General features: G+C 40.9%; 1 protein-coding gene across 1 annotated transcript; it reads left to right on the top strand.

Annotated features, from left to right (window-relative positions):
• Positions 1-3,664: 3,664 nt before the first annotated feature.
• LOC103703469 (beta-xylosidase/alpha-L-arabinofuranosidase 2-like) lies at positions 3,665-10,962 on the top strand. The gene is given in 8 exon segments (XM_008786326.4): positions 3,665-4,222; positions 5,855-6,136; positions 6,978-7,147; positions 7,951-8,048; positions 8,634-8,746; positions 8,748-8,985; positions 9,555-9,971; positions 10,200-10,962. Coding segments are annotated over 8 exon segments (2,322 nt in total). The 5' UTR covers positions 3,665-3,790; the 3' UTR covers positions 10,772-10,962.

The raw sequence follows: 10,962 nt of genomic DNA, 5'->3' as shown, positions 1-10,962 counted from the left end.
ACATCACCTTTTGGGTTTCTGGTGAATTGTTGATGGGAACTAGCCAACAGTTTGAGTCCCCATGCAACTATAGCATTCTCTTATTGGTTCTTCTATTTTGACAATCCTAGGTCGCTCAGAAAAATTGGACCACAATCTAGCCAATGTGGTGGCTGAAAACTTTTTTTTTTTGTTTTTTGATGTCTTTATTGTTGCACAGTAACATAATTGTGTTGGAGAGGATGCTTTTTTTTGCCTTTTTAATAGGAAATGCATGTTTCGATGGCATTACTTATTTTTTTTCCAAAAAAAGGGCATAACTTACTCTAAAAAAAAAAACTAGCTGTACAAGATTGCATGTATTCATCTCTTCTTTCATTTGAATATATTATAGACATAGGTTTTGATGAGATATCCTTCATACCTCTTTGCAGCCATGACCATTTCCAGCTTGAGTTGAATGCAATATTTCCCTTCCCCATCAACAAGGCAATGAGTTTGCCGGACGTAAAGGGTACATGGAAAAAGAAACAACACGCAAGATACGCATCAAAATATATATGAGGGTGAACATACATGTTAAAGGATGTTTCACAGCGTCTAGCCATCAATGTTCATAGACTATATAAATCAAATATGATATGTGGAAACAAGTGGCTAATGGAACTAAATTTGCAATGTGAGGGGTGTGAAATGAATAGAGTTGTAATGTGCTATGGATTTTCATAGACTTCAATCTTTGCATTTAATATGGTGAAATAAGTGTATCAGAAATAAATAGATGTTGAGCGCAAATTGGTGTAGCAGCCTAAGATGTCCCCCAAAACTATAAGACTAGTAAAAACTTTGTTAATTGGGGTCCTTGGCTTCCATGCTAGTCCTCGCATTGTATTTCTATCTAAGTCATAATATTTCTATGAAGACCCGTACGGATATGTATTTAGTCATGCATCGACTATCTAACTGGTAGATTTTAAGTATTTATATATGGACATGAAGATCAAATAGTACTTTCTAGCTAGTCTTTTTGATAGTTTAACTCATGTCTGGATTCTATATTTTTACATTGCAATATGTTACGCTGGTCCTTCCCCAACAAGTATAGTTTTCATACACAATGCTAGATTCTCTTCTAGTGGACTTTTCCACACCAATGCAAACTCAAAATAGATATATGTTAAATTAGTTATTTTATTTTTCTATCCACGTACTCCGAATTGCACCATATAACACTCGAACCCACATAATCCGTAGCTGCGAAAAAGGCAAGATATGAATGGGACAAGCCTCAGTCCATTCCGTCCCCTCTCCATTATTCTAAACAAAGTGGGCCCCATCGAGCCCAGCCCAATTATAGCCCGTCCAAACAACGTAATTGGCATTCAGACGTCCGAGCTCTTGCTTTCGGCTCACGCGGACCGGATCTTACTCACGTGTCCCGACCGCCCTCAATTTTAAGGCATTGTTTTGGCTGCCCGCCAGCGATCACGGGCAGAACCCCGCACACACTGTTGGTGTCCCACTATGCTATTATTCCTTGTCCTTGTGAGCAGCCACTCTTGTGACCTGGGCTTCCCTTCTTTCTTTTTATTTTCATTTTTTTTCCCACATCTTCCTAATACAAATACATTAATTTTTTTTTAAAATAAAATATTTCAAAACATCCACTGACATCAGGTGTACGCAGTTCTATTCGTCTTACGATAAACATATCTCATAAAAAATAAGATGCCTTCTTTCTCCGATATCCAAAGTATCCCGCAATAGAAGGTATTTACTGATCTTTCTTACTTGTTTCTGGATCCACTCAATTACCGTAGCAAACACAAATTTTATCTTAGTGGTCTCCAGGTGTCATGCCATGCCGTGGAGGCTGTGAATTTGGGTGCTTAAAAGTGAAAGTTTCTTAAATTTGTCTCCTCTTTGTCCCATTTTGCTTGGTTGTAAGACATGGGGCCCGTTGCAGTGGTTCCCGTATGTATCTAGTCCAGCAAAAAGTGAGAGTGCGAACGTGGGTAGTTTTATTTTTTCCTTGTTATTAAACTTGGAAGCACATGGTCAGAGTCTGGAGTATATTTAGAGCTTTCTTAAAAATTGCTTTCTTTCGATGTAATGATTGCTGTCCGTGACTCAAAACTTTGATGGAAGTGGAAGCTATATGGATATGAAAACTTGATAGAAGAAGATGGATCGTTCATTGATCTATGGTGCAATAGATGATATGGAGTTGAGTTTTATAAGGGCTTAACGAAAAATGCCTACTCATCAAGGGCACTCATGTAACTCTCTACTTTGAATGCTGGGGAACTGAAGGAAATAAGGCTAGAAGGTGAAATTTAGAAACAAGACATAATCATATGCCAATCTAGTCCTACTTTGTAGGCTTTCCTTGCTTTTGATTAATTTACTTCATCATTAATGCAAGAGCCTTAATTTGCATCATCATGCACAGGTGATTTCTTACTAAATGGCATCAACTACATAAATTGCATCCTAAAATTAGGAGCAATGTTTGGAATTTTGTGTTGAGGCGGTGTAGTGTTGACATGGTACCTAACAACAAAATGTGTGTGGTATAATGTCAAGGCCTTCTTCACATGCACACTTACAAAATCAAAATTAATGAAGATAATGTGTGCTGCAACTTCTTAGTTGAATCAAATATCATGCATTTTCTTAATGCACTTCAAAGGCGTCTACGGTTTTAATTCTAAGTTATTACCTTCTTCGCATCTAGGTATTGGAAGAGCGTAGACAGATTATCTGTCTAAATCTTTTAATGCTGTCTGAATCTTACCTTCTATGCATCTAGGTAAATCTTTCATGATGATAATAAAGTCTAAATCTTGTAATGCTGTCTAAGTGTCTATATTAGCAGAAGCTGTTTCCTGCGGACAGGGCAGAGTTTTGTCCACCAGTGCATTAAAAGCTTCCATTACTCGTCTAAGTGCTAACCTAGACAGCATTTTTTGCTATCCAGCAGAGCTAAATCACATCACAAATTCAAAATCCCAGAACCCAGAAGGGAAGATTCCATGAAAGAATTTTAAGAGACGTGGCCATACATCACAGACACAAAGAAACAAATAGCATCACTTTCAACATCACTCCTCAAAAGCCACCTAAGAGTTCTAACTTTTTGTATCTTCGCATATGAAGCAAACCAAACATTATGTGTTCAACATTTTTTTTTTTCTGAGTAAAGAGAAGCGATAGCTCCACCCATATTTCTTTAACAAAATCATCAAACAAAGGAAAAGATCAAATCCAATACCAAAATATAATAATCAATGAAAACCAATCAATCATGAAGGAAAAAACCTTAGGAAAGAATACATTAAGTAAAAAAAAAAAACATTCTACCATATAGCTACTTGCGATGCATGTTCCTAGAATTAGCTGTCGGGAATTACCTTCACGTGAGCTCCAGCAGTAACTTTCGAAGAGGAGAGTCGTACCAAGGCCTCTCTCTCTCTCTCTCTCTCTGTGCATTAAACTCCAACGAGCATCACGAATCGGTTTCCACTCTCAAGACCGTCCAACGACGCCCCCTACCTTCTGCCACTTCGTCAAACGACCCCTTAGTCCTTTCTGGCGCCCCATCAAAGATAAAACCAATAAAAAAGCGGTCCAAATCCTCACGGACTCTCAAAGCCCCTCCCATTCCCCCCTCCGTCTGAGGCCTCTCCACCCGTCACGGGCCACAACAAGACAACGCCAATGCCTCCCCTGCTGGAATCCATTATATAACCTCCAAGAAAGGAAGCAAGAGACACTGAGGAGGAGAGCCCCGGAGGCCATTGGAGGAGCCATGGTTTCGACGGCAAGGCCATCAAAATCCCACCTTGGGGCTCCCCTGTTCTGGCTCTCCCTCCTCCTCTGTTTTCTGGGTTTTACCGGGGTTTTGGCCCAGACGCCCATCTTCGCTTGCGACACTGCGTCGAATGCGAGCCTGGCGAGCTTCGGGTTCTGCAACACGTCGTGGGGGATAGAGGCGAGGGTGGGGGACTTGGTGAAGAGGCTCACATTGGAGGAAAAGGTGGGATTTTTGGTCAACAAGGCGGCGGCGGTGAGTAGACTTGGGATCCCGAGCTACGAGTGGTGGTCAGAGGCGTTGCACGGGGTCTCCTACGTCGGGCCCGGCACACATTTCTCCAGCCTGGTTCCAGGGGCAACCAGCTTCCCCCAGGTTATTCTCACCGCGGCTTCGTTCAATACTACCTTGTTTGAAACCATTGGAAAGGTGAGGTTTTTATTCAACGTTCTGTTCTTTTGATTCGTTTATAGGTTGGAGATGAGTTTTTTTTTCTTTTTTTTTTTAATGTGTAGCGGATTGACATTGTTGTGTTGATTTTGTTTGATGAGGAAGTGATGGCATTCCAGTTTCCAAGCCTTGTTTTTTAGGCTACATTGCGATGCTTATGCTCAAATCGGTGGGTTCTGGGTATTGGATTGTGGGAGTGGGTTCTGGATTGGTGATATGAAAGTTTGCTTAAAACCTCATTCAGGGTTGTGGTACATATTATATGACTGGAACTTTATACATCAACCTTAAAGATTTCCTTTTTTATTGTCAGTTCTTTTTTTTTCCTTGTATCTGGTTTAATCTGTGATATGATTTTTGAATTGCTTCTCATAGATATAGGATTAAAATTTTTTATTTAAGATTAAAGAAGACCTATTTTATTCTTGAATTACCAAATTCAGCTGCTCTTTCCACATTAGGGAAACGGTCTTGTTGCTTTCCTTGGGACATTATTTAACTTGTTTGGTTCGGATCTTTGGTGCCAAGAAGGATTCACCTTCCTTCATGCGGATCCACCACAGGATCACGCAATAGCTATTTCGAGATATGTGCAGATGGATGAATGAATGAGTTTGGCGCACTTAAGATCTGTGCAAGGTGCCATCCAACGGTTGACATCACGAAAGAAAAAGATACAACCCGAACCCATGTGTGTATGTGCATGTGTCAGTGTAATACTATGAGATTTTGTATGCCATTTGTACTTTTCGATAGATGGAATGTTCCTTTCTTCATCATTTTCTTGACATTTCTTACCAATTTTACTTCAATTTCAGCACTAAACCGATAATTTATGTCTACATTCATTTTTTTGAATCCAGCAAAGAAAAGGCAGTGATTTCCTCTCCATGATTGTGTATTAATTTTTCGGAACAGATGATGAATATGACCATTGTTAGAGAAATCTACAGTTAATAATGTAGTTCATGGGTTCACCATTTGAAATTAATATGATATTATTTAGCAATGTGTTCCAATTTTTTCAATGATTCTGCATTATATGCATTGGAAATTTCCTCATAAATGGTCGGCCATCTTCTTTGTGCCCACATCTCTATCAGTTGAGGTGTCACTGTCTCATGAAAGTAAATAAATTGAGTGCTTTACAGATGTTCTCAAATCTCGGAAACGTTCTCTTAGGGCAGTTTCATGTAGGGAAAAGATGAACTGTCTTTACTGTAAGAAAAGTGTGCCTCTATCTTCATGTCTGTGTCTGTATATATGACCCTCCACGATTCTATTGAAAGATACACATCTTTTGTCTTCGACTAAACAAGATGTTTTGGATTTACGAGTCCGTAGGTGTTAAAAAATTTTAAACTGGTCTTGCAAGTTTTTGACAAATTAATAAGCCGTATATCAATATCATAGTCCTTACCACTTCAGAAAAAAACAGACCAAACTGGCATGATAAACTAATAATAATATGCTCGAGATGTTCTATGTTCATGGTACAGTGTGAACTCTGCACTGCTTTTTTATCCAATGGCAAAGAACAGCTTCCAAGTTTCGAAGCAATGGTTGGAAAACAGGCTGGTCTGTAATGTTTGTATATCTGGTTGCTTGTAGGTGGTATCAACAGAAGCCAGGGCAATGCACAATGTGGGTCTAGCAGGACTAACATTTTGGAGTCCAAATGTCAATATATTTCGAGATCCTCGATGGGGAAGAGGACAGGAGACGCCCGGAGAAGATCCTGTGCTTGCAAGCAAGTATGCTGCTGGTTATGTGAAGGGCTTGCAGCAGGCCAAAGATCCAGACCGGCTTAAAGTCGCTGCTTGCTGCAAGCATTACACTGCCTATGACCTCGATAACTGGAAAGGAATCCAGCGCTACACCTTCAATGCTGTGGTAATTTACATGACTAATAAATTTGATTCTTTCGAGGTTTTATGGTTTTGTAAATATGCTAGGAAAACATATATTTGAGAAGAAAATTGCATGTAAAAGGCATTCTAATTACTTTGATCCTCTGTAAAATGGAAAATGATGTTTCTTTTCTAGATAAAATCCATGCTGGACACAAAATCCTAGTTCAATGAGGTTAAAAATATAGGTTATTTCTTCTTAGAACTTCAGAACATATTATAATGCACAACATAAGTTTTCGATAACCTATAAAACTTAGAATGCTTGCACAAATTTTACACTGTTGAATGTACAATGTATAATGGCTGTAAATTCATATTAAGTTGCTTTTATTGGATGAAAGCTTATGAAGCTTTGCCGGCTTACTGATGTTTTCTTATAAAATCTATATATATTGGCTGCATCTATCTTATTGTTGAATCTCAGCCATGTTATTTTGGTGTAATAAGGATAATCTATCAAGGTAAGATCCTGTAATAATTTACTAAATGCTCGACATTCCTTGAATGTCGTGTCCAACGTTAACATCTTGGGCTATACGATTCTCACAAATGTAATAGGGAGGCATTTTTCTGCCCTAACGGCAGCATCGGCTCGTATTGTGGTCCCATAGCATTTTATATTTGCATAAGTATAATATACTCTAAAAATTTGTGCAAGAACCGATGCGTAAGTGATTAAGTTATAGATTATATGCATATAAACAATGGTTTCTCTTAATTAGGAGTCCTTTGCTGCCGGGCAACATTTTTTTTTTTCTGATATTGTGGTGTCCTAACTTGTATCCTCCTTCAATATGTGTTTTTAATGGTTGTGGTGTTAGGTCACAAAGCAAGACTTGGATGATACCTTTCAGCCTCCATTCAAGAGCTGTGTGACTGAGGGGAATGTGGCCAGTGTCATGTGCTCATACAACCAAGTCAATGGTGTCCCCACATGTGCAGACCCAGATCTCCTGGCTGGAACCATCAGAGGAGACTGGAAACTTAATGGGTCTCCTTCTCTTCTTATACTTTATCCTTTTCCTTTTCCTTTTTTTTAAAAAATGAAGCATATCTGTTTATTTTTTGTTAATGGGAATGCGACAAGCTCCTCATCATCCTTGACTTTTATACTTCATACACCTTGTTCATCACACTATTAGGGTTACTGTTCTAGATATCATACTTTAGTGTCTATTTGAATGTTCTAATCCATTTGGTATCTCTCATGCAAGTGGCCAAGGTATCTAAGCAAATGAGTGGACTTCTAATAATTGCAGTTGCTAGATTTTTGAGATCTTGTGCATCACTTTTTCTACATCAATCTCAGCATTTTGATGATTTGGAATTGGGAGCAAAAGGCCCCCATCCTCGCACTTTTCTATCGCTTTATCTTCTCAGCAACTTCCATCCATGTGGGAGATGAACATGTGGTCCAAACATGAACTTAGTGCAAACTATGATTTCGAACCCTTAACCCCTTCAACACCCTACCACATAAAAAAAAAGGTATGGTAAAATCATTCTAATTGGTTATAAGATGAACATATATTGTAATTGATGGCGAACTTGATAGACATGAGCTGGACTCTTAGATCCGGACACAATGATGCCATTACCTACCAATTCTGGTCGCTACACATGCCAAAGGGATTCAATGTCTCCATTACTTCTCCAGACTGGGCTGGACATTAGGTCATGCACCCACCAGAACAAGACTGCATGCATCTTTAGCCATGAAAGGTTTTATGTTCTCAAATTGAGCCGTCTGGGTTGTATTCGTTATTCTAATCTAAATTTTGTTCATGCCCGCAGCTATATTGTCTCTGATTGCGACTCGGTCGATGTGCTCTACAACCAGCAGCACTACACCAAAACTCCCGAGGATGCTGCAGCTGTAACTATCTTGGCAGGTTTGTGCTCTAAATCGGACTCATAATGTAACAACTCAGGATCTCACCTAAAATGGCTAGTTAAAAGGTATTATTTGGATTTCTTGATCCTCCTGTATAAATACTCAACATCTCCTCAGCGAATAACCGATGTGGAATTAAACACATATCCATACGTATTCTCACACAAGTAACACTTGTGTGTATATAAGCTCACTGGTCTTGTAGAAACTTAGCCCAAATTTATGTGGACAACTCGAGGAACTTTGGTAGCTCGGGGTATTAACTAGGGTAAAGATATGGGCACCTAACGTCACTAATGATATCTCACGGATACGGCACAGGGACAGCAAGCAGTTGGGTCGGCCAGGACAGCTTTAATCGACTTTCTCTGCCTTTAAACTAATACTTTTTTTTACTTTTATAACCCCACTAATTGACTTTCTCTGCCTTGGACCCCACTAATACTTTTTTTTTAAAAAAATAAACATAACTTTTTTTTCCACTGCCGAGAATAAAAAAAGTTTTAACTGATTTTTTTCCCCCTAAAAACTACTTAGTTATCGGGCCTAACAAGCATTAAAAAGAGTAAAATAATCTTGGCAGGTCTGGATCTCAATTGCGGGTCGTTTTTGGGGCAGCACACGCAGGCCGCAGTGAAGGCCGGGAAGCTCAAGGAGAGCGACGTGGACAAGGCCATCACCAGCAATTTCGTGGTTCCTGATGCGTCTAGGCTTCTTCGATGGTGATCCACGGAAGCTGGAATTCGGGAAGCTGGGCCCTAAGGACGTGTGTACCGCGGAGCACCAGGAGCTGGCCCGCGAGGCCGCGAGACAAGGTATCGTGCTTCTCAAGAACGACGACGACGCCCTGCCCCTCGACCCCAAATCCGTCGCTTTCATGGCTGTGATCGGCCCCAACGCCAACGTCACCAAGACCATGATCGGCAACTACGAAGGTACGTTTAAACGCATATTATGTATCTTTTCCGTTTTCCTTGATCCAAGCCCATGTTTAGCCCACTTACACTACTCTAAATAAACCTTCAAGTATCTTACTGCAAGCCACTATATCCCAAGGGTAAGATAAGTATTCTGAGAAGTAGGCAACATTATCTCATGGGTGATGAATTGGAGTAAATTATTGCACCATAATATAGTGAAGTAGTTTGGTTTTGGTTCTTCATTTAAGAGCATGAACTTTTTGGCTGCCAAAACGATTTCTCTTTTTGAAAAAGTTTTGCTTAAAGGAACCAAAATTATTTTGTTACATGTACATGGATGATGGACTCCAATAAGTTAGCATGTATGCTGCATTTGCTATGCTACATTTGGACCATATTTGTGTCCAAAGACTCCAATCGGATGATACCATGGCCCACCTGTACGTAGTGTGGGCTGGGTCGCCTGCGATAGTTCATGGGCCAGTCCACAACAATAGGCTTTTCTTTTTTTCTCGCTCTAAATTTTGGGCCTTCTCTGTCTCTTCCTTAGTAATACTGATCACGCAGTAATCAATCTTGCACAGGTACCCCATGCAAGTATACAACGCCTCTCCAGGGGCTAAAAGCTGTTGTTTCCACGGTGTACCAGCCAGGATGCACCAATGTGGGGTGCGCTGGCAACAGCCTCCAATTGGATGCAGCCAAGGCGGCGGCGGCGAAAGCTGATGTCACCGTCTTGGTTGTAGGTGCCGATCAATCGATCGAGAGGGAGGGCTTCGATCGGGTGAGCCTGCTCCTCCCCGGGCAGCAGACAACCCTTGTAACAGAGATAGCAAAGGCAGCGAAGGGCAAGGTGATCCTCGTGATCATGTCTGGTGGTCCCTTCGACATATCGTTCGCGAAATCTGATGATCGAATTTCGAGCATCCTCTGGGTCGGATACCCTGGCGAAGCTGGCGGTGCTGCCCTAGCCGACATCATCTTTGGCTATTACAATCCATGTAAGTTTGATATAACATCTGCTTTATTAGTATCATCATGGTAACAACAATATTGGTGTTATAGCCTAAATTGGATGCACAACACTTGCATTTATGCTATTATAAGCGCATGCACGGCACCAGTATCATGCTGCTACCTTGGTTGCACATAATTTACTTGCACACCGTTTTAATTGTTTATTGTCATTGCGGGACTAAATCATGATCAAATTGTATCAATTTTTGTAGGTGGGAGGTTGCCTGTGACATGGTATCCTCAGTCATTTGCAGACAAGGTCCCGATGACCGACATGCGCATGAGGCCTGACCCATCGACCGGCTACCCTGGACGGACTTACCGGTTCTATACAGGCGATGTGATATACTCTTTCGGCGACGGTTTGAGCTACAATGACTTCACCCACCACCTAGTTCAAGCGCCAAAGCTAGTATCGATCCCCCTTGAAGAGGGGCACTCATGCTACTCCAAGAGGTGCAAGTCGGTCGATCTCGTCGGAAGTCGATGCCAGAATGCAGCCTTCGACATCCATCTGAGAGTTCAGAACCCCGGTCGCATGGCCGGGAGCCACACTGTCTTCCTTTTCTCAACTCCACCTTCAGTGCACAATTCTCCCCAGAAGCACTTGCTTGGATTTGAGAAGATCTACTTGGGCCCCAAAGGGGTGGGCTATGTTGTGTTCAACGTTGATGTTTGCAAGGATTTGAGCCTCGTGGATGAGCTTGGGAACAGAATGGTGGCCTTGGGGTCTCATGTCCTTCATGTGGGGAGTTTGAAGCATTCGCTTAGAGTGAGGGTTTAGGACCCAATGGGCTTCAACAAAAGGTCCTTTTTAGTGGCAGGAGGTCCAATAAGTGCTTCCAAAGGGAAAATTGGGTTCCATGGAAGCTGGTTTGGGATAATTGCAGCCATTTCAATTTCTTCAAGGGATTGTAAGTTGAGTCCATTTTCTAGGATTAAATTGAAAATTAAAATTGCCTTTCTCTTCTAATA

Source organism: Phoenix dactylifera, chromosome 6 (assembly GCF_009389715.1).
Source record: "Phoenix dactylifera cultivar Barhee BC4 chromosome 6, palm_55x_up_171113_PBpolish2nd_filt_p, whole genome shotgun sequence".
Taxonomy (NCBI): domain Eukaryota; kingdom Viridiplantae; phylum Streptophyta; class Magnoliopsida; order Arecales; family Arecaceae; genus Phoenix; species Phoenix dactylifera.
This window is presented reverse-complemented; position numbering and strand designations above follow the sequence as displayed.